The sequence below is a fragment of the Nannobrachium achirus genome, assembly GCF_963921795.1.
Source record: "Nannobrachium achirus genome assembly, chromosome: 9".
Classification (NCBI taxonomy): domain Eukaryota; kingdom Metazoa; phylum Chordata; class Actinopteri; order Myctophiformes; family Myctophidae; genus Nannobrachium; species Nannobrachium achirus.
Genome location: NC_137818.1, coordinates 64,747,696 through 64,772,992, shown reverse-complemented (window position 1 = coordinate 64,772,992; position 25,297 = coordinate 64,747,696). Strand labels below are relative to the sequence as shown.

At 41.7% G+C, this 25,297-nt stretch overlaps 1 protein-coding gene across 1 annotated transcript in view; it reads left to right on the top strand.

The window, feature by feature from the left end:
• Positions 1 to 25,297, top strand: part of hdac7a (histone deacetylase 7a) — a 122,733-nt gene that overhangs the window by 64,420 nt on the left and 33,016 nt on the right. The window contains exons 4-14 of the mRNA XM_080733992.1: positions 1,133 to 1,253; positions 5,562 to 5,662; positions 7,644 to 7,766; positions 9,978 to 10,087; positions 12,453 to 12,554; positions 13,290 to 13,419; positions 14,759 to 14,967; positions 17,160 to 17,363; positions 20,128 to 20,347; positions 22,479 to 22,612; positions 24,894 to 25,014. Coding sequence (XP_080590118.1) covers positions 1,133 to 1,253; positions 5,562 to 5,662; positions 7,644 to 7,766; positions 9,978 to 10,087; positions 12,453 to 12,554; positions 13,290 to 13,419; positions 14,759 to 14,967; positions 17,160 to 17,363; positions 20,128 to 20,347; positions 22,479 to 22,612; positions 24,894 to 25,014 — 1,575 coding nt within the window. The remainder of the gene's footprint in view (positions 1 to 1,132; positions 1,254 to 5,561; positions 5,663 to 7,643; positions 7,767 to 9,977; positions 10,088 to 12,452; positions 12,555 to 13,289; positions 13,420 to 14,758; positions 14,968 to 17,159; positions 17,364 to 20,127; positions 20,348 to 22,478; positions 22,613 to 24,893; positions 25,015 to 25,297) is intronic.

Below are 25,297 nucleotides of genomic sequence, written 5' to 3'. Positions count from 1 at the left end.
TTAATATTGATGACATCATGGATCTCCATTTATGGGCATGAAAGGGATTCTGTTAGTGTGGTTCCCCTGACATCACAGTGATGTCAGAGCATAACAGTCAAAAAGAAAAGATCAAACCAAGCAGTACAGAGAGAGATACAAAGAACTTAAGTGCGGACAAGATGTGACGTTCTCATAGTTAACTGCGACCTACAGTCGCAATCACAAACAACAACAGTCGACACTCTATTGTTTTCAGGCCAAGGACCCCTTAACTGCTCTATCTCACCCCTGCAAATAGAGATTTCATCCAAGGAACGCCTGAATTAAGCTGGTTGTACACTGCACTGCGTGTTTTCGTTGCGTTTTGGAAATCCTAAATCCTCAAAAGCATTTTTCAGGCCAAAGAGAGAGAGAGAGGAGAGAGAGAGCAAAGGTCCCAGTGGTGACAGTTGCGAAAATCGGAAAAAAAAAATCAACCCTGGTCCGAAAATAAATATGAAACGGGCGGCAGTGTGCAAACGTGACGTGACTGACATAACGTGAGGTTGATTTTTTTATTCACATGCTCCGAAATTCACTCCGATATTCGGCCCGAAAAAGGCAGCAGTGTGTAAAGACCTTTAAGCCCTTTGCACACAGGACAGTTGCGTTTTTTTTCGTTTGCTGCATGAATAAAACGCATTGGATTTGGTGTGCAATGCTGTGCGGAATCGGCGCTGCGGATCCCAAAAGTAGTCATAAAAGGAGTGATGAGTTTTTTACCGCATGCGACAAGACACACAAATCGAACTGGGTTCGATCGAGAAAAAAACGCCGCAGCCACTCGTCGCACGGCTAATTCGGATCCGGTGTGCATGAGGTCGTAGAGAATCATTGTTTTCTTTCATAAAAATTAAATTGTCCGTTTTATCCGTGCGGATAAACGCGCCTGTGTGCAAAGGGCTTTACTCCTGGGTATACTCTGAATGGCTGGGAAATGAATTAGCTATAACAGAAGATTCTGATACTGGAGTCAGAAGTCAGAACTCACTTTGAAAATACTACCAGAGTGTACACGTTCTGGATGAGAGTGGTAGACCAGTGAGATGTTTCTAATAGTTCTGCTTCTTCCATCTCGTTTGTGACTGGCTGTCGTGCGGTTGATTGACAGGCGCGGTGGCCAGTTCCCTGGTCAAACAGAAACTCCAGGAAGTGATTCTGAAGAAGCAGAAACAGGCGGCCCTGGAGAGAACCAACTCCAACCCCCTCTCTGCAACTCCTGTGGCTTACAGGTAACGCACGCACGCACACATATATTAACCTGTTTAGAACGGGTACTTTGTGTATCATTATTTTATGCTTTATCTATTGAAAAATAGCAGATATACAAGCTCACAGCGCGCTGCGAGCTTGTAGATCTTCTATTTTTGAAAAATCATGAAAATTCGAATTTTGACCTGATTCTATAAGTGTCTTTTGAATCCTTCTAAGGTTTTTTTGAAAAACCCTATGTTTCTATGTTAGCAATCTGGCCAGCCATCGTCAAAGAAAAGGTCCTTTTCACTTAACTGAAGCTCAGTTAGTCTGTTCTTGAGAGACTACTATGTCAGTGGTTCTCAAACCTTTTCATGTGAAGGACCCCCAGAATGATATGTATTTGGCCACGGACCCCCATCTCAAAATATCTAGTTCCAGGGACCCCCCCAGAAGCAAAATTTGAGTTACAAACGTTCGCTTTGAAAATACATATATTCAAAGATTTGCACACATTTTCACGACTTTTTCAAAAATAGCAGATCTACAAGCTCGCAGCGCGGCACCAAGTGCCTCGCTGTGAGCTCTATATCTGCTATTTTTTAATAGTTAAAGCATTCAATAATTTTAGGCCTAAATGGGTTTAATGATACATACAATACAGCAGGGACGTGCAGAGAATGTTAGAGAGGCAGGGGCTGACATTTCTAAAAGGGCCTTTTGATGAAAATATCGATAGACGACCTCCTTGGAGGTTGGCTATTTTCGGTACTTACGATACCACGCTGTACTAACTTTTGAATGCTGCCTTCGTGGCATGGAAAGAGGGGCATTTGCGTTTCTTTCACATCATAGTAAAAACTGCATTCATGGTCTGGAGAGTGCACTTTTTACAGATGGATTAAAGGGCAGGGGCTCATGCCCCCTTCGATGTCTGTGTGTGCATGTGCCTGCAATACAGGTTATGGAAGGTCATAAGTGACTGGAAGGAATCAGTTATAATCTGTGGTCGTGTTCACTTCTCCATGGAATTAAGAGAGGTTCACACATACAGGAAATCAATTCAGGAGTCTTGGTTTCGCCCACCACCTGACTGACCTTAGAGTACTACACAGTGATGTAAACAGCGCAGCTGCAGCTAATAAGATTAATAATTGGTTAAATTCAGGTGTGTCAATGTGCAAGCAGCATTAACACACAGTGTTAATTCTCTAGCCTCTTGGCACAACTAACTCACCCATTATTAATTGTATTACTAGCCTTACTATACTACATTTTCAATCTGCCTCCAGTCATCAAATGATTGTCTTAGGAATGCAACAAAAATGTACGTGAATTCAAGACACGTGCACACATAGACATCAAAGGGTGCTTGAGCCCCTGCCCTTTTATCCGTCTCTAAAAAGTGCCCTCTCCAGAGTCAGACCATGAATGCAGTTTTTACTATGGTGAAAGAAATGCAAATGCCCCCTCTTTCCATGCCATACCTGAAGGCAGCATTCAAGAGAATTGCCTTGTCCAAACTCTCCTGAACTTGAATGCAGCATCTTATGTTGAAAGAATTGCCCAGCGGGTCGGGACCCATTTGTATGGGTCATGACTCGAGGAAAAATCCCATTTTCTTGTGGTATAAGCATTTGGCTGTGAGGTCACCCCAGATTTCACAACAGTTATTTATCGCGTTGTTGCAGCATTCTCATTTTGTGTGTCATGTATCAGTCACCTCAGCTTTGTTCCTCTAATCATAATGACTAAACACAAACACTAATTCAATACAGGAATCGAGAACTGTGCAATTCCTAGGCAAAAAGGTTTCTCTAGTTCCTTGAGCCATATGGTCAAACATGGAAAATACCCTCAGACGCACACACAGACATATACCACACGTGTGTGTGTGTTTGTAGAGCAATTCTGTTGTTTTACTGTGGGCTTTTTGGTGTTTTTATGTATGTAGCAATGGACCAAATTAATTTCCCCTTGTGGGACGATGAAGTTGATCTGAAACCAGTGCTATAGCATAGACAGGTTTCTTGTTTACAAACATTGAGACTAAATGCACAGCTGACTGTATCATGTAATCAATTCCGTCCAATCCCGAAACCTGTTGTTTTGGGGAGCGCTGGTTTCATTGGCTAATTTTGGTACCGAACCTGCGCACCCCTAGTCAAAAAATCCTATAGGATCTTCGAAATTTCCAATATAATCCTATAGGATTTTGAAAATCCTATAGGATCTTATTGGTTTTTCACAAATTTCCAATACAGTCCTATAGGATTCTATCGGTACTTTAGAAAATCCAATAGGATTTTGCAAATTTCCAATAGGATCCTATTGGGTTATATCTAACTTTGGAAAGTCCAATAGGATCCTATTGGAACTTTGCAAAATCCTATTGGATTTTGCAAAGTTCCAATAGGATCCTATTGGGTTATATCTAACTCTGTAAAGTCCAATAGGATCCTATTGGAACTTTGCAAAATCCAATTGGATTTTGTAAAGTTCCAATAGGATCCTATTGGGTTATATCTAACTTTGGAAATCCAATAGGATTTTTCAAAGTTCCAATAGGATTTTATTGGAACTGTAGGATTTCTGATAGAAAAATCCTTTAGAAAATCCCATTAAGAATCCTATAAGAATCCTTTACAGTTTTGGAACAGATCCTATTGGATATTTTCTTATAGGATAATAATCCTATAAGAAAAAAATCCAATAGGATAGAAAAATCCTTTAGAAAATCCCATTAAGAATCCTATAAGAATCCTTTACAGTTTTGGAACAGATCCTATTGGATATTTTCTTATAGGATAATAATCCTATAAGAAAAAATCCAATAGGATTTGTGTAGGGGAAATCCTATTGGATCCTATAAAATGTCAAATAGGACCAAAAACCAATCCTTGCTAACAGGAGCTGTGGCGCAGAGGCTCAGGGCAGGATTCAAGCACGGGAGGTCGTAAGTTCGAATCTCACTCAAGATGTCAATGATAATGTCAAATCTAATACTGTATGTCTTAACACTGATAGCCTGATAAATCAGTCAGCACAACACCACCCCCTGTTGGTAGGTTGCAGCCAGGCAAGGCACCTATCCTATAAGAAAATATCCAATAGGATCTGTTCCAAAACTGTAAAGGATTCTTAATGGGATTTTCTAAAGGATTATTATCCTATTTTCTAAAGGATTATTATCCTATTTTCTAAAGGATTATTATCCTATAAGAAAATATCCAATAGGATCTGTTCCAAAACTGTAAAGGATTCTTATAGGATTCTTAATGGGATTTTCTAAAGGATTTTATAATACTATAAGAAGATATCCTATAGGATTTTCTAAAGGATTTTTCTATCGGAATCCTAAAGGATTTTTTGACTAGGGACGCATCTAGTTTTATCAGTGTAACGTGGACCAGAAACCCGTCTATAGGACCACACTGGAAAGAAGTCCTTCTTTAGCATAGGACTTTTTTGTTGTTATCCTTTCAGCCTACAGTAAAGCTGGTTGCACACCGAAATGCATTTTCCAGGGCAAGGAGAGAGAGAGAGAGAGATAGAGAGGAGACCCAGTGGTCCGAATAATAAATACGAAACGGGGCGGCAGTGTGCAAACGTGACTGACATAACGTGAGGTTGATTTCTTTATTTACGTGCTCCGAAATTCGCTCCTATATTCGGCCGAAAAAACGCAGCAGTGTGCAACCAGCATAAGTGTCTGACTGTGCTGTTTACATAATATCTGACTAATAAAGTCAATCAATCTATCTGTATGTCTGTCACTATTTGTGTGTGTATACAAACTATTTGTATACTATGAAATTTGTTTTGAGAAAAAAATAAATGCTGCTATTTGTTCCAAAAAGAATCATCATACCCTATATACTGTACATCAGTGGTTTTCAACCTGTGGGTCCCCACATTATTTTGGGGGGTCCCCAGATGATTACCTTAATGTGCAACATTGTTTTCTCACTCAACAGTAAACAAACAAACATAAAGTTTTAGTGGGTATCTGCACATTTCTAAAGCGACAATTTAAGGACTTTTTAATAGCTCTAAAATGACAAATTACAGTACATTGACCAAATTGTCAGATATTAGAGGCAGAAATTGTGTTGTACAAAATGTAATGCCTCAACTCTATTAGTTCTCATCAGGGTGGGGGGGTCCCCAGTTAAAATGTGATTATTTTGTGGGTCGCGGCCTGAAAAGGTTGAGAACCACTGCTGTACATAACGACAAAATGTAACATAGCTCTGTTTACACAATGATGTACCCCCATCCAACTGTACGTATATACAGTATGTTCCCCATTTTCAACTGTTTTTATTATGTGTGTGTTCCTGCAGGGAGCTGGCTCCAGACCCCAGCGTTCCCTCTCAGCCTGGGATGTCTTCCCCCCCTCCCTCCTCCAACGACGGCTGTGACGAGACCCCCTTACGGCGGGCAGGTATGAGTCTGGGACACGCTGGTGACATTAACATGTTAGAGTCACATACCGGTGACATTAAGCCATTTAGGCCTAGAATTATTTTATGCTTTAACAATTGAAAAATAGCATTGAATATATCTTTTTAAAAGCGAACATTTGTACTCAAATATTTGCTTCAGGGTGGTCCCTGGAACAACATGTTTTGAGATTGGGGTTTGTGGCCAAATAGGCCTACATGTAATTATGGACGTCCTTGACATGAAAAAGTTTGAGAGTTCAAAGATGCACAGATTTTCACGATTTTTCAAAAATATCAGATGTGAGCTTGTATATCTGCTATTTTTTATAGTTACAGCATAAAATAATGCGTAATAATGGGATAACATGCCTGTCTGTCACGCACCAGTGACATTAACATGCTAGTCTGTCACACACCGCTGTCATACCGCTGTCTACACACTGAAATCACATGTCTCACACACTGCATGCAAATGGCCCAATGTTTCACTTCCTGGTCATATTTACATGTACACACAGTATAATCCTTGGTGTCAATTTAACTCGGGAAGAGTGTACAAATGGAACCAAAATGTGGATCCATTGTGTACAGTCTTCGGAGTTCGATTTGACACTACAGGATTGAACATTTAACCGGTTTAGGCCTAGAATTATTCAATGCTTTAACTATTGAAAAATAGCGCTGCGAGCTTGTAGATCTGCTATTTTTGAAGAATCGTGAATGTCTATAAATGTCTTCTAAATCCTTCTTCTAAATCAGTGGTTCTCAAACTTTTTCATGTCAAAGACCCCAAAATGACATCTATTTGGCCCGCGGACCCCCATCTCAAAATATGCTGTTCCAGGGACCACCCGGAAGCTAATATTTGAGTTACGAATGTTCGCTTCGACTTGCAGAAAAAAAAAGAAGAAAAAAACACGATTTAAAAAAAAAAAATAGCAGATGTACAAGCCGCACTGGGAGCTTGTATATCTGCTATTTTTCAATAGTTAAACCATTCAATGGCCTTAACATAATGTCTTTGATAAATCGTTTTTGCTCACGCTATATGATTTCACAAAGTCTTATGACTACTAGGATTCCTTGAGAGATTATTGATCTTAATCCAGTGGCCAGACAGGTTTGCCGTGGGACCAATGCCCAACACTAACTGCACGCTTCCGTGTAATATCACAGTACAAACTGGAACACACACCTTGTACAGTAGAATCACGTGCGTGTGGGAGATGTGACTTATATCATTAGAACCCCTTGTGGCTGCAGTCGGCTTTTCCTCACTGAGTTTGAATTGGTTTAAGCCATTTATACCGCTTACGCAAATCTGTGTCAGGTTAGATTTGAACTGCTTGAACCATTATTTTATGCTTTATCTATTGAAAAACAGCAGATAATGTATACCAGTAAGACTCCCTAATCGGGAGATAAGCGCCCGTCAGGTCGCATACACACACTTTAGAAGGCAATGGTAGCCATTCAGGAGGGAATATGGGAAATGGGACAGATCCATGTTGATGACATGACTTTAGAGCAGGGGTAACCAACCAGTGGTTAGCTCACATTAAACTAGAGGTGCCAGGATCAACAAACCCCGGGACAACTACAGCTCTACTGGGCCATCGATCCTCCATCCATAACCAGTAAGACTCCCTAATCGGGAGATAAGCCACCGTCGGCGTCAGGGTTAGGGTGAGTGTAGGGAAAAAGTGTGACGTGACGTGACGTGACGTGACGTGACATAACTGCGAGTTGGCGGTCGCAATAACTGGCGATTGTGAGTTTTACCTACAAGCGGATCAAAAGCCTGGTCTTGTGGGGATTCCCTGTCGGATGACCTTTTGGACGCTTTGGTCTGTGGGAAACCGTCGTTTGGATCCTGTAACCACTGAGTCACATGTTGTCATTGTGTGTCTAGCAGCATCACTGTGCTGAGTCACTGTTGTGTGGTTGTGTTTGTAGTCACTGTTGCCATTGTGTCTGCAGCGTCGGAGCCCAATCTGAAAGTGAAACACAAGCTGAAGAAACACCTCAACACCCGCAAGAGCCCGCTCACCCGCAAAGAGAGCGCGCCGCCGTGTGTCAAGCACAGAGTACCTGACACGCTAGGTAACCTCGCACACACACACGCACGCACGCACGCACGCACGCACGCACGCACACACACACACACACACACACACACACACACACACACACACACACACACACACACACACACACACACAGGAGGGCTACTCAACTTAAGATGGCTCTGGGGCCACTCAGCAAAATACAAAAAGTCAGAGGGCCGCAAGATAAAAATGACGGTCATATTTTGGACATTTAGTCTAGACAATGATTTTGTAACACTGCATGAGTAGTCTAAAAAAATAAGGAAACACACTAGAAAACAGCCACATTTCCATCTGTAAGGACAAACCTCAAAGAACAAAAAGAAGAAATGATTAATGATGAAATTATGAAGTTTCTTATTTTGGAACAAATAAAATAGCAAAAAAAGTCTTGTATAAAACAAGACAAAAATTGTTTCTTAGTGATTTTGGAGAGTAACTGAAAAAGTATCCGAAATTATTTGTCCACACTGAAAGTAGACAAAATATATTTTTGTTGGTATGACCATGGGGGGCCGCTGCTGGGGCCCATGGGCCACAGATTGAATTGCGCTACACTAGGGCATTCACCAAATATTCAAATATTCAAATATTCGAATATCAAAGTCACTATTTGTTGTTCACTGAAGTAGAATATTCGCTTATTTTAATTTTTTTATTGTTTTGTCTTTGAAATATATATACCGGTATATATATTTCTTCATGGTTTATAAAGCTTGGCTAGATAGGAAGTCATAAGAACCCTGACAAGCACTTGGAATTGTAGGTATTACATTTAAAGGGCCAGTTCACCTCTGGGGCAACCAGATCTTATTTTATTGTTGTTTGGGACACAATCAACACAATCCTTATTTTTTTGTGTTGATCGTGTCCCAAGCAACAATAAAATAAGATCTGGTTGCCCCAGAGGTGAACTGGCCCTTTAATGTGACTCGGTTCCGCAGATAAATTATTGTGAAAATAGCAGATGTAAGCATGTAGATCGGCTATTTTCACAATGTTCGCCTCTTGTTCTTAATATTTGACAGTTTGTCCAGTCCTGTTGAATATTCGACTATTCGAATACTTTGAGGTCTAATAATTCGAATACTAAAAATCACTATTCGTGAATGCCCTAACACACACACACACACACACACACACACACACACACACACACACACACACACACACACACACACGTTGTAAATTAAACTTCACAGATCCAGGATGTTGCTGTGTAAATCAGGCATTACATTTTATAACACGGTTCTATTGTGAAAATAGCAGATCTACAAGCTCACAACGCCTCGCAACGGCTATTTTCTCAATGTCTGCCTCTAATATTTGACAATTTGGCCAATCTTCAATTTTTCATTTTAGAGGTAAGGTCTCCTTAACCCTTAAGTGCTGTTCGGGTCATTTTGACCCGTTTTATATTTTCATTTGGAAAAAAAAGGTAGAAGTTAAAAATGTTTCCACCTGAAACTCACTGGCCTTAAAGATTCTTCTGAGATGAACATGTAAAAAAAATATTTTTGCACTACACCCATGCTACACCCCCCTCATATTTTTTGAACCTTAAGTGCTGTTCGGGTCATTTTGACCCGGAAGCACAAAAATACACAGTATTATGCCAAAACACAGACACACAGTCACCCCCACTTCTAACACCCCCCTTCCGAAGCCCCATTCCGAACCCTCCCCCCCTTCCTATAAGCATGAGCAATATTGCCCAGTATTAAATGAAGTCGTTTTTTTACATGGATTTCAGCTAAATCAGTAAAAACGCCTAGCTCTTTCAGTGTTTAATGTGATATAGCAAAGCAGAAATGCAAACATTTACCAAATATACCATATGAATTGTTTGGTATTGAGTCAAAGTCAATGTATCATGATGATTTGTTAAGTTAAAATTTATATTAGTGTTGTTTTTTTTAAACCAAATATCCACCGGGTCAAAATGACCCGAACAGAACGAAGGTGTAGTGAATCTGAACAGAACTTAAGGGTTGTCACTTTAGAAATGTGCAGATATCCTCTATATACTTAAACTTTGTGTTGGTTTGTTTACTGTTGAGTGAGAAAACAGTGTTGCACATTAACTTAATCATCTGGGGACCCCTCAAAATAATATTTTGAGGGGGGTCCCGACCCACAGGTTGAGAAGCACTGCTCTAGGGTTAAAGTGGTTCAATCATGCATCTCTGTGTGTGTTTCTCTTCAGACTCCTCTCCCAGCAGCAGCAGTACTCCAGTGTCTGGCTGCAGCTCCCCTAATGACAGCCTGCCCAACGAGAATGGTCTACTGCCCTCTGCTGGTGGCCTCTCACATGAGGTTAGCACACATGCATGCATGCAGTCACATGCACATAGACATCAAAGTGGGCTTGAGCCCCTGCCCTTTTACCTCTCTGTAAAAAGTGCCCTCAATCTCCAGACCATGAATGCAGTTTTTTTTTCACTATAGTGAAAGAAACACAGATGCTCTCTTTTCATGCCATACCTGAAGGCAGCGTTCAAGAGAATTGCCTTGTCCAAACTCTCCTGAACTTGAATACAGCATCTTATGTTGAACGAATTGCCCTCTCTGTGTAGAAATCCATGCCGTACGCCACATCTCCAGTATTGCCTTTTTTAAGCTTAACAACTTGGGTGCCAAACTCCGCTAGAGAGAGAGAGAGAGAGAGAGAGAGAGAAAATGGCACGAGCTGGTTGCATTGATTTCCATTCTACTCTGAAACATAAAAAGGGCTTTATCTATGAATGAGGTGAAAAGAACGCCAGGGAAGCAGAGATCTGATTGTTTTCACGGCGACACTTTACCGCGATGGTCGGCCGCGGTTTGGATTTTAGTTTCGCGAGCGTTTGTAAACAAATAGATTATCTTCCTCAATCGTCAGTGGACACCCACGTGCACACGCACGAAGCTTCCGAGGCTCTTCAAAATAAAGCGTGAGTGAACGGCGGCAGCAGCAACAGCTAGAAATGTTATAAACCTGAGCAACCCATGTGTTAATGTGTGGTATTAAGCACTAAAAATAGCCGACCTCCCAGTGAGCTTGGAGGTCTGCTAATTTCGATATTTTCACCAAAAGGCCCTTTTAGAAATGTCAGCCCCTGCCTCTCTAACATTCACATCCCTGCACGTACGCATGCACACTGTATTTCCCTCACCCTCCTATAATGTTGCTTTTATGCCAATGTTTTACCCTGTATCACTTTGAGATTTGCTTCAAATGTAAAGTAAAATGTATTATTATTATCATTGCCATAGGCACAATAACAACAACTTCTCTCAACCGCTGTCACAGCGCATCAAACTAATTGTTTAACCGAACGGTGTCTGTGTACGTACATTATTTTGCATAAGTGTTATAATCGTTTCCATGTTGAGAAATGTTAATATAGTTACAAACACTTTCAAAAGGTAGTGGAAATAGCAGATCTACAAGCTCACAACGCGTCGCAATGATCGGCTATTTCCACTATCAATGTTCTTTTTTAAGTATAAAGTTGTCAAATATGTCAGTAATTTCTTTGTATATTTAGGTTGTTTCATATCTACCATGTAACTTCAAAGACTAAAAGCCAAACAGAAATGTAATATCAAAAACACAAAATGACAAAAACACAATTAAATCGTTAACCGCAGTTATTTTAGTGACAATTAATCGCCATGTAAAATGTCATAATGGTGACAGCCCTAGGTGCGTGCAGTGTGGGGGTCTGAGCCATGGCGGCGATGATGACAACGCGCAAACATTCATTGGCGGCAGTAATGACATGTTTAAATACAATGACACAGGAGCACCGGGACATTCAGGGTTCATGTGTTATTCATTTAATCACCACAACACCTGTCTGTCTGTGTGCTGACTCTGAATAACCACAAGCACACTGTTATGCAAACTTTCATATTGTTAGAATGGAAGCGTTATGGAGAATTAACAAGATTAAAGACACTTTACATTATCACTGTCGGGTGGAAACCTTGTATGTCCAAAACCGATACTTTTCCAGAGATGAAAAATGCGTGTAGTTGTCATTTACTCACACATTGTTACGTATTTTAGATTACATTTTGCTTCTGTTTTTCATCACTTCTCCCTAAAGCAGGGGTCTTCAACGTTTTCAGGCCAAGGACCCCTTAGTTGAGACTGAGAGAGAGAGATGAAGCAGGGACCCCCCACAACCTTTTCGTAGATTCCATATAGTGCACAATCATCAGTGTATTTTGGATTCATGTCAATTTGTGTTTTCAGATATTTAACCACTTGAACCGTCAATAATTTATACACTTGACCTTTCACTCTGTACTGCCTCTTTTTCCGCTCTGCACCAAACCTCTTTGCCAAAAATAGCCGATCTACAAGCTCACAACGCTTTGCACGCTGCGAGGCGTTGTTATAGATCTGCTATTTTTGGCTAAAGTTCTGAAAATATGGACGCTAGGGTTCATGTGGTTAATATAAAAAAGGAGAAAAAAAGGTTTCCATCACACAACGATTTGGAGGACCCCCTGTAGTAACTATGAGGACCCCCTAGGGGTCCCGGACTCCCTGTTGAAGACCCTTGCCCTAAAGAAACACTTGGATGCAGCCATCATGTTGCAATGTTGCATAATGCTGAATAATGCATAATAATGAAATAATGACATTTAATGGCTGAATGTTGTCTAATGCACTGTTTGGTGATTTCAGGCCCAGAGGCTTCTACTGCAGGATGGTTCTCTCACTAACTTCACCGTCCACAGTCCGTCCACGCTGCCCACCATCACCCTGGGACTGCCTGCCAACGCCAGGGTAAATATTCAGAAATTCAAGAGACTAAAATACATATTAATTAATTAAAGCGGTTACAATCCAAAACAAAAGTATTAGAAACCATTGTCTCGAATTGACCTAAAGAGGAGGGCAATGACCTGATATTTAAAGGCCCACTTCACCTCTGGGACAACCAGATCTTATTTTATTGTTGTTTGGGACACGATTAACACAATCCTGAGTTATTCTTTGTGTTCAATCTGTGTTTTTAGATATTTTAGTATTTCAGCAAGACTAGTGAGGCATATGATGCATCATGCTGCATCATACCTCTGGATTGTGTTGATTGTGTCCCAAACAACAATAAAATAAGATCTGGTTGTCCCAGAGGTGAAGTGGGCCTTTAAAGACTCCTGGAGCTCATTCCAATCCAATGGAGCACTGACAGAGAATATCGTCGCTGTCGGGTGGAAACCTTGTATGTCCAAAACCGTTCCTTTTGTATTTATCATTTTAAAAATGAACTAAACTAGTGAAAACAGCCGATCTACAAGCACACAACGCCTCGCACCGCGAGGCGGTGTGTGCTTGTAGATCTGCTGTTTTCACTACTTTTGTGTGACGGCCTTGTATGGTGAAGCAGGGCTTTACTTTACGAAAAAACATACACATTTGGAAGTTGGAGATACGAGGTTTCTGCCCGACAACGACGATATGCTCCCTTGCCTAAGCTTGTGTGGCTGACGGTGTGTTCCTGTGTCCTCCTGTGTGAAGGTGGGTCCTGCAGGCTCCATGTACCTTCCCCTGGGGAGGGGGGAGGAGCAGGCCGGCCAGATGCCCCCCCACTTCCAATCCGTCATCATCCTGGAGCCCTCCGGCCTGGTGCACACGCCACTGCTCACTGGTGAGACACACACACACACACACACACACACACACACACACACACACACACACACACACACACACACACACGCACACAAGCACATTAAAGGAGTAGTTCACCCCCAAAATGTTTTTTTTTCTATTGATTACTCCCGCCATAGAGACTTGAGTTCAATATTTTTTTTTGTATTTGTCACATTGCTAAGACAAAAATGTGATGTTTGTCAATTTACCCCCATTGATCCGGAATCAATGGGGGTACATTTATTGTAATCAAATTATTGTCTTAGGAATGCAACAAAAACCTCCAAAATATTATTGAACTCAAGTCTCCATAGCAAGAGTAACCAATAGAAAAAAGTCATTTTGGGGGTGAACTACTCCTTTAAAGCCCGGTGCAACACGTGTTAGATCAATGGTTTTCAAACATTTTCCTATCAAGGACCATTATTTATTCTGCATTTGAGCCAAGGACCACCATTTGATGATATTTAGGCCCTCGGACGTAATACTTAGAATATTTTGTTGGATAAGATTCATCACATCAATACATCAATTCCATGCCGTATCGATGTGTTAGGAGAGATAACAGGCAAACGTTGATCAAAATAACAATTCTGTAATTGTGTAGACTTTGCAGATTTTTAACAATAATTGAACTCTTAAGAATTTGGTTTAATTTTACACTCTCAAGAGTTATGGGTCCATTTGGTTACCAAGTCCCCATTATTTAGCTGGGGACCATCTGGAATCCCTTCAAGGATTGGTTAGATGAGCAGGCAGCCTTGCCTCATCAGTTAAAGACTGCCCTTGTCCATCTCCAGTGTTGTAGCACCACCTAGTGGTCATAATACCACCCAACTGAGAAATGGTCATCAGCTAAATGTTCTCTCACATCCCACAATCTTTCCTTTATTTATTCATTTGAAGTTTTGTTTCATGTGAGGATTTGTGCCTGTTAATGTCTTTAGTTACTGTCTTTAGTTACTGGCTACTTTTGTAGATATAAATTATAATATTATAAAACATACCTTACAACTTAACAACTAACAACCTTAACGACTATTTTATACCTGGCTATAGCCGATCTTCAAGCTCACAACGCGTCGCTCACAACGCTTGTAGATCTGCTATTTTCAAACATTTTGTACTTTTACTTTTGGTACTTTAAGTACATTTTGATGCCAGAATGTCATACTTTTACTCAAGTACATTTTGAATTCCAGACTTTTACTTGTAACGGAGTACATCTACAATACAGTATTGACACTTTTACAAGTACAAAATGTGAGTACTTTTTCCACCACTGATATAACCTATTGTTAAACTCCCTCTCTGTCTCTCTCTCCCTCCTCTAGTTCCAGGTCTGGGCCCCGTGCCGCTGCAGTTCGCCCCCCAGTTGGAGCGCCTGGCCCCGGGCTCCAGCCAGCCACACAAGCCCCTGAGTCGCACGCGCTCGGAGCCGCTCCCCCAGAGCCCGCGGCCGCTCCACGCACACCTGCTGCAGCAGCAGCACAGCAACGCTCAGCTGCTGGAGAGACTCAAGCAACAGACTCACCTGGGCAAGGTGAGGTTTCATTGATTGGTTGATTAATTAACGCTTGGGCAGGGGCGTCAACTGGGTATGGCAGGGGTATGCAGTTGCCATACCCTGGGTCCAGGGGGGAAAATAAAAGTTACTTTTAAATATAAATCCATGAATGTCTCTTTGTCTATCTGTTCTGGTTATTATGTTGTTAAATTACAGTAAAATAACTACAAATGCAAAATGTAACAAAATTATCACAAGATATTACAATTATATTCTCCACACTTTTATTCTCCCCATCTTGACAGAATGGTATTGATTCCCAGGTTCTGCAGGCAGCTGCACAAGTGCAATGCATTATTGTTAATTGTGGCACGTTTACTAACATGCCAAGTTTAGCTGCACTTGAACAACCATTCTAGGCTGCCATATCCAGCCCAAGAAACCAAGGCATGTATCATGCCTTGTTGCTAAGGTATGGCAACATGACAAGACACCAGTCATGTTGCCATACCTTACCTTTTTTTTAACTGACGCCACTGCGCTTGGGATGCCATTATTGTTGTAATTATTTGGCTACAGAGCGCCGCCATTCACTTGCGCTTTATTTTGAAGAGCCCCCGGAAGCCACGATGGTGTCCATGTTGTGGAAATGCACTAAATCCGGATGTAGACCGGGCTGTTTACTTTCACACGGAAATGGAAAAAAAAGCATTTCTCACGATCAAAGCGTTTCTGGAAGTAGATTCCGAGATAAAGCCGTTTCTTTGCAGCCGCAATGAATTGGAGCCTATGGAGATTACTAGGGGTGTAACGAAACATTTTAACTCATTCGGAGTTTACGGCCGTGAAGCCCGTAAATTTCTCTATGTCTTTCACTGCTGGCTTCTCCTACCTGTTAACGTAGGCTCTCATCCAGTTCCCATCGTGCGTGATCGGACACTGCTATGCGTCGTGTGTTCGCGTATTTCCATCAGCTTCTCAAATCCTTTTAGATTTTTACAATTGATCAATAAGTTCTCCGTCTGTAAGCCGCGGAGTTTAAACAGTAAGGTAACGGGCCAAAATAGACGACGGACCATCGGCTTCCGGTTTAGGGGCTCAATGCTAACGGGTCCGCCCAATAATGTGTCCGTGTAGAAACCGATCACGGAGCATTAGTTCCGGCCTATTTTAGTTTCGCTTCGATAAAAAAATGTTTTTTAATTAATTTGTATTACATTTACGGGTTCTACGGGCATGGCAGAGAAGGGGTACAAAGGGGTATTTTGGTGGCAGAGCTTGAGTTAATAGCGATTCGATACATATCACGATACATGGTTGACGATAAGATACATGGACGATATTGGTTCATTCATGGCGATACGATTTGATTCAATGAATTAAAATCAATATAGTAACTATTTAGCAAAGAATGTGAAAAGTGTGGATAGTGCAGGTTTTTAAGGGAAACATGTATTATTATGGATATCAATAAGTAAACACAGTGATTATCTTGCAAATACTCAGACATTGTATTTGAACACATATGGACAAACCTGCACCTTGACATGAACCCAGAGATTACACACATTTATCGATAGACCAGTGTAGCTACAGTATATGGAATGGAAAAGTAATAACCCCTCTTTTAAAAATGTTCTTCTTAAAAATGCCAAATATAATTAGTAGGTAGTATCGATTCGATACAATCAATAGTTGCACTACCGATTCGATACGATACAAAATCAAACGGTACGATTCGATTTTAGCTGTTTTCATTTCGATATACTTAGATTTTTTTTAAATTAAAAACGATATTTCGATGCAGTTACTATATCGTTACACCCCTAGAGATTACACACTTCCTGATGATGGCAACCGAGTTGCATGATGGGATATGATGTTTTTTTTGCTCACCAGCCGCCGCAGCGCCTGTTTATCTGGTTACCATGGTAACCAGCTAAGCTAACACATCCCCACCGCCATAATCTTATCACGTTTCTGGACGTAACTGGCATCGGAAGTTTTAATTTGTGTGTGTATGTGTGTGTGTGTGTGTGTGCGCGCACATGTACGCACGTGCATGCATGCGCAGTACTTGTATACAGTGTATATTTTTATTTTTGCCTATATCTTGTGTGTCTATTGTGCACAGTGTGTGTGTGCGTGTTATACTTGTGTATTCTTATGTTTGCCTCTAATGTGTCTGTGTTTATTTGTGTGTTGTATTTGTGCTTGCGTGTGCGTAGTTGATGTGTAAGTCCAGTGAGAAGCCGCGGTTACGGCAGATCCCGTCGGAGGACATGGACTCGGAGGACGGGGGCCGGGCGTCGCCGGTGGAGGCGACCTATCAGAGCAGGCCAAGGAGCGAGTCCCTGAGGGAGGCGGAGCCGTCCGCGGACGGACAGCAGTCAGAGCCAATCAACCTGCAGCACGCACTCATCCTCAACCAGGTAGAACACGCACACACACACTAGGGATGGGATGATATGAAAAATGTTCGTGATTTACGATATTATCGCGATAGTCAAAATATCCCCAACATCCATTATCCTGGGGCGGAACATTTGCCAAAAAGCTCACAACGCGTTGCAAAAAGAGATTTGGTAGCGAGTGAACAAGAGACTGTATCAAGTACGTATATTATAAGTACCTTTTTCCAATAGAGGGTTTAAATAAATGGTAGTAATGTAGTAAATGCAGCTCTGTAAATAAAAGGTGAATTGATCCCAGTGCATGACGGAGGACGATATCACGGTGAATTAAATCTTCACGATACGATTATCATGAGTGTTCTTTTATCACGTATAACACACACACACACACACACACACACACACACACACACACACACACACACACACACACACACACACACACACACACACACACACACACACACACACACACACACAGAAAGAGAGAGAGAGAGAGAACACAAACGGAAAATAACACATTAAAACCATGTCACAGCTCAAAGCCTGTTGTTCAGTCAACTGTCCTATAGGGGGCAGTCTTCGACTTCATCCCTGCAGAGACCTACAGTGACTTAAAGCTTGACATATAATAGGCAGTTTTCTGCTGACAAAAGCAGAAAAAAGGCGATTGCTTATTATTATTATTTTTATTTTTTTATATATTCAGACGGCTAACAATGCTGCCTAAGTGTCACAGTCTGCCTCCAAAACGATTGTGTTATCTGTGAGAAGCTTGGTCACTGGCAGCTCATTGGTGCATGAACCTGAAGACCTGGGGCTAAAATGATAGACAGACAGGTCTAACCAATCCGAACCAGAGGAACCCTGATTGGTTAGTCATTTCAGGCCTGAATTTCTGGACCAATGACAAGAGCTTCTCACAGATAAAATAATGGTTTTGGAGACAAGCGACTAGATTTCTTTAAGGATCATTGTTAGCCGTCTGAATGTAATAAAATACATTTTAAAAATAAGAATAAGCAATCGCCAAAAAAACACTTTCAGCGATTTCAGCGAAGAGAGCAGGGGGCCCTGGACCCCTGGGGGACTCCAGTCAACTAACTACAGTATGTAGGGTTTGAGTGGTTAAGGGTTCACCCTGGTTGCAGGCAGGCTGATAGGCTGATTAATCTAGCCATTGTAAAGGGCTTTGCAAGCAGACGCGATTTTCAACAATTGCGTTTTTTTCTGTTTGCTGCAAAATTAAAAACGCATTGGATTTGGTGTGCAATGCTGTGTGGAATCCGCGCTGCGGATCCGAAGAGGAGTCTAAAAAGAGTGGTGAGTTTTTACCGCATGCGACAAGACGCACAAATCGAACTGGGTTCGATCGGGAAGAAAACGCACAGCCGCAGCCACCTGCCGCATGGCAAATTCGTGCATGAGAATCATTGTTTTCTTTAAAAAAAAAAAAATTCTGTGTGCAAAGCCCTTTAGTGTGAAACTAATCCTATGTATCTATACTTGCACAGCATACTCTCACCTAATCAGAAACTGTAATTGTTGGACTGAACGTATATAGTAGAAATAGAGCTCAAGATCTGTGACACTGACCCGGTGACCCCATAGTCGTGCGTAGCCAGACAACTATTCCACAATCTCCGAATGCTATATAGAGTCTGGAACTACAGCTCCTGAATGGCAAGTAATGCAAGCTGGCATTTCTGTTCAAGAAAATACATTTTAAAATGTCATTTCTGCTAAGCAGCAAGCTAAACATGCTTAGATGAGTTTTATTTATATAATGATAAATGTGTGTGATGTGAGACAGAAATAAAAGTGAGAAGGAGGCTTCACTTCCGCTTTAACTGGATACTCATCATTCTTCTAACGTGGCCACGCCAGACTACTGACCCCATATAACACATGATCCCAACTACTGAAGGGTCGTTTATAGTTACGTATGCGTGATTTTGTGTCGACATGCATAGTTCCTCTCTACGTTATTTACGTGCCGACCCGCTCTCCGCTCCAATTCCGCTGCCGTTGGGGCCGCGCGACACATGGAGGTGTTTTTTTTGCCAAAATATATAGAACCACAGAATTTCTTGACCCGACGACCGACGTGATGTTTGGTATAAGCTGCTGTCTGTCGGCAACGTTAACGTGGTAAATGCAACTCCGTGAGGGACCGAGGTACATATTAACCATCCGGACTGAGTAATTATAACAAAACACAGTGCACGGCACCCGTCTCGCTGTGTGAGTGTGAGTGTGAGTGTGTGTGCGCGCACGCGTTTGTGTGTATGTCTTCTCATGCCAATAAAGCCATTTGAGCCTGTGAGGAGTCCAGACGTCCTCTTCAGTGATTGCAATGACGTTCTTTTTTTCCCGTTTCTTGCCAAATTATATTTCTTGTTGGGATACATAGTTTCAGAACCGCTGTCATAAGTAATTGTCCTCACTACTGCCACGGTTGACAAAAGTTCCCCATGGGTAGTTCAAGCGTACGTACGTCTTCGGTTATCAGTTTTAATCCGTAGGGTTGAGTGTTGTCTGTAAGGTTACGGACAGAGATAATTACGTCCGGACCTACGGAGCAACCGGATTAAACCACTCTCCCCCTCCGTTTCTTGTGTATTCCTGCGGTCCTTATGTACTACTATGCATGGTACTTGAGTTTGGTTCAACCCTTAACCCTGAGTACTGATTAACTCCCTGCCCCCTCCGCCCTCTCTCTCTCTCTCTCTCTCTCTCTCTCTCTCTCTCTCGTGTCATGTCTGTATCTCTCCGTCCACAGTCGTTGCTATGGGAGCAGCAGAAGCAGCTCCAGCAGCTGCGTCGCCAGACGGCCCAGATGGAGACGCTGGCGGTACCCATGATGCTCGGCGGCGGCGGCAGCGCTCACCGCCCTCTGTCCCGCACGCAGTCGTCTCCCGCCTCCACCTCGCTCTCCCTGCCCGACAAACCACTGAACCTCGCCACGACAGAGACCACCTGCAAGCCCCGCTTCACCACCGGTCAGTCACACACACACACACACACACACACACACACACACACACACACACACACACACACACACACACACACACACACACACACAGGCACGCCAGTTAATCCAGGGCGGTTTACAATAAGCAAGGACAGCACAAGGTAATACATTAAAGCAGGGGTCTTCAATGTTTTCAGGCCAAGGACCCCTTAGTCAAGAGAGAGATGAAGCAGGGACCCCCACAACCTGTTCATAGATTCCATATCGTTTCATTGTTTGACAGCACAGGGTTCAAGTGGTTACTATAAAAAAGACAAAATGATTTGGAGGACCCCCTATAGTAACTCTGAGGACCCCCTAGGGGTCCCGGACCCCCTGTTGAAGACCCCTGCATTAAATGCATAGAAGTAGGTAAACTAAAAAATGTAGGTAAACCAATAACTTATTCAAAAAAACAAACAAAAAAACATCAGTAATCTGTTCATCAAAGCTATACACAATATAGCTTCTACTTGACAGCGCAAGGAATTAATTTTTACAGCAAATCTTTGATTTAGTTTAGTCATAGTCGTTTGAATAAAATGTCAATTTGTTTTTGTCAAATTTTAGTCATCTGAAATGTAAGCCATTTACCATGAGAGGGAGTGGGTTGTTAGCTGATTTTTTCACAACCCTGAAACAGTGGTAAATCAGCCAACAACCCACGACCCTCGAATGCTAAATTGCTTTTCTACCACTTCTACCATATAAATGAAAGAAAACACAGTTGTAACTTGCAAGGTTATTTAGTGACAATCAACTGCAACACAACAATGGGCGGGGTCCATGAGCCAACTAAAAGGTTGTTGACTGATTTACCACTGTTTTAAGCCAATCAGAATCCAGTATCTGAACATGTGACCACAAAAAGTGGTAGAAGTTTTCGTTTTAGTCTAGTTTTACATCTACAGTAGATTTTGTCGACAAAAAGGTATTTTAGCGGGCCTTGATGGTAGCCTAGTAAACTAGACTCCTCCTGCCTTCTGATTCGGTTTACGAGGCTACCTTGATGGCATCGTAATGGTTGATTTTACACTAAGCATGCACCTGACATGAAAAACAAACATAAAATGACTTTTTAGTTCTACTGGATATCTTTTCCACTATTTCTCCAGCAGTTTTTATTTGTTTTGACGAAATGTTCTATATGTGTTTCATCAATGAAAAAAGGTAGTCAACGAACATTTTTCATCATAGTTTTAGTCGACGGAATTAACACTGAAGCACGCACACATGCATGTATGCACGCACAAGCCATTTCTGCTTCTTGTTTTGTGTCGTTTCTGTTACAGATCAGACATGTTTTGATTCCTTAATGTTGGGCTGCATAATATGAATTTCTTTGTTATTTGTTAGTAGTATTTCTCATACAACGATGTTTGAGGCGATGATGTGGAACAGGGGTTCCCAAACTTTTTTTGTCTCAGGGCACCCCATTAATATTTATTTTGATCCGAGGCACCCCTACATTATATCATTGTTGTCGGGTGGAAACCTTGTGTGACCAAAACCTTCTCTTTTTGTGTTATTATTTTAAAAAACTATTTAAAATAGTGAAAATAGCCGATCTACAAGCACGCAACGAGGCATTGTGTGCTTGTAGATCTGCTATTTTCACTACTTGTGTGACACTTTGGTATGTAGAAGTCATTTGAAACTTGGAGATACAAGGTTTCTGCCTGACAGCAACGATATTCATAATTTTCATATAGCATTTATAGCATTTATAGCATATTTTAGCGATTATGTTGTGAGGAAAACATTGACATAATAGCCATGAAAATGACTTTGTACTTAAAGTTAAAAAATTATACTAAATATTATCGAATGATCTCGAGGCACCCCTTGGACTGCCGTCACGGCACCCCAGGGTGCCCCGTCACCCACTTTGAAAACCCCTGATGTGGACGATAGCTTTGTTTCTGAGTGTTGTTTAGTCCAGCATTGCCTGACTCATTTTAAAGCTGCAATCCAAAACTTTTATTTACATTGTCTCATTCTTCTAACAGAGGTAACTGCAATATTTGAACTAAACAAATACAGCTCAGATAGGGTCCAATCCGGTACAGTTTGTGAATAGTTTGCGTTTGTTTGTTTGCGTGTGCGTGTGCGTGCAGGTCTAGTGTATGACTCTCACATGCTGAAGCACCAGTGCACGTGTGGAGACAACAGCAGTCACCCAGAGCATGCTGGGAGAATACAGAGCATCTGGTCACGGCTACAGGAGAGAGGCCTGAAGGGACAGTGTGAGGTGGGTCACACACACCCACACGCACAAACACACACAGGGACGTGGGACTGAGTTACTAGGGCCCAAGGTGGAGGGGCCTTAATTATTTTATACTTTAGCTATTGAAAAATAGCAGATCTACAAGCTCACAGCGCGGCACCGAGTGCCGCGCTGCGAGCTTGTAGATCTGCTATTTTTGAAAAGTCGTGAAAATGTGTGCGAATCTTTGAATATATGTATTTTTAAAGCGAACATTTGTAACTCAAAATTAGCTTCTGGGGGGTCCCTGGAACTACATATTTTGAGATGGGGGTCTGTGGCCAAATACATATCATTTTGGGTGTCTTTCACATGAAAAAGTGTGAGCACCACTCACATAGAAACATAGGTTTTTCAAAAAACCTTAGAAGGATTTGAAATATTCAAAGACTTTTCACGATTGTTCAAAAATAGCAGATCTACAAGCTCGCAGCGTGGCACCAAGTGCCGCGCTGTGAGCTTGTAGATCTGCTATTTTTCATTAGTTAAAGCACAACATGTGAGTGAATCCTTGTACCCAGGGCCCAGAATTTTGTGCGACACCCCTGCACACACACACTCACACACACACACACACACACACACACACACACACACACACACACACACACACACACACACACACACACACACACACACACACACACACACACACACAGCAGTAAGAAGAGTAAGCAGGAACCCTATAGTCAACAAACAACAGCGTAAATACCGTTGTCGAGTAGAGCGCAGAGATAACAATGTGGTGCTTCAAACAAACCAGTGTAGCAGGTAAACATCAACCCTAGCGTCTGTCTAAACAACATGCTGTCTAAATAACATTCCTAACCTCTGTGGTCAAGAAGAAAAAAATAAAGATTGTATATAACGAGAACACGTGAACAAGTCACCAACGTATATCTGTATGGTAAAACTAGCATTTATCTTTAAAGGAGCTATAGTCAACTTTTTCTTGATAAACGGACGCTAAAATAAAAATAATGTTTCAAAAATATTTTATAAAAAATTCCTTCCTAAATGTGTTTCTACTCAAAAATGACCACAAAAAGCGTAAAATAATGATAAAATAATCATTTTGGCCATTGTCAGACTGACTTTGTTTACATCCCTCTTCTATTGATATGGGATGTAAACAAAGTCAGTCTGACAATGGCCAAAATGAATATTTTATCATTATTTTACGCTTTTTGTAATCATTTTTGAATAGAAACACATTTAGGAAGCTTAATCTTTTTTATAAAATATTTTTGAAAATTTATTTTTATTTTTCAAGAAAAAGTTGACTATAGCTCCTTTAAACATGGGCTATATCCAAGCCCCCAGAATCCAGGGCTAGATTTGAAGCAACCCCGATGGTGGCCAAAGTTGGAACTGCAGCCTAAACGCGCATTTTGGCCCCGCCCCCTCCACTCCAGACAATCCTTCCTCTGAGCGGAGAGCAGCATGACGTCATTTGTGGTCTCTAGTAGAGACCAATTTCCCCCAGAATGCACCTGGATAAGCTACATGCTAGCATGTAGCCGTTGCTTCAAAACGCCACTGAGCACTTGCATTGAAATGATAGTGGGGGCGGGGCCGGTCCGCTCTCTATTGTTTATATACTCTATGGCTATATCTCACTGAATTTGGGGTATAAAAATAACATCGATGCACTGTATGATTATGGCCTAAAACGTTAATCATTATGTTTTGCTGTATTGGCTCGTTCAGTATAACAAGGTAAAAGGGAGTTGTAGGCTCCTATGGAGTCCCGGCAGTGTCCGAAACATCGGGCCATGTTTGTTCTGTGTGGCTACGCTACAGGTCTATTTTGTTTACATTTGTAGGCTACTCTTTAGAGTTTTCATCAGCGTTATGACAAGACAACAGGAAATGATGTATAAATAGGATATGTTACAATCAGTGTGATTCAGAACAGCTGCCACAACTGTTATCACTTTGAACACTAGCAGTGAATATGATTCAAGTACCAAGACAAGACAAATCATGTAAATTAACAGATATATATGTACAATACACAGCGCGTCCGTTTACTCTTGTCCAGTGAGGTAAATAAAATCATGTAAAAAGGAGATTCCTGGAGTGCTGGCAACTTCTTCCTTGTCTCATGTTATTTTGAGCCGTGCACCGAAAAGATTTAATCTAAATTGGAGTGCTGCGGGCTTTCTGCTTTGTTGCAGGCACCTTTCTCTACTCTTTAGAGTTGAATCAATGAAACAATGAAGGGTTTGACGTGTGTGTGTTGTGTTGTGTGTCCACGCAGAGCATCAGGGGGAGGAAGGCCACTCTGGAGGAGCTGCAGTCGGTGCACACAGAGCGCCACGTCCTGCTGTACGGCACCAACCCCCTCAACAGACTCAAACTGGACAACCGCAAGCTGGCCGGTACGTCTGGAACGCCAGCACACACACCTCACTCACACTGGAATGTGTGAGTGTGAGTATCCGCTGAACCTATTAACCCATTTACAATGGGTACACATTATTGTGTATCATTAGTTTCATCATCATTAGTTTCCATTAGTTCAAGCTCACAGCGCGGCACTGAGTGCCGCGCTGCGAGCTTGTAGATCTGCTATTTTTGAAAAATCGTAAAAATTTGAATTTTGACCCGATTCTATAAGTGTCTTTTGAATCCTTCTATGTCAGCGATCTGGCCAGCCATCGT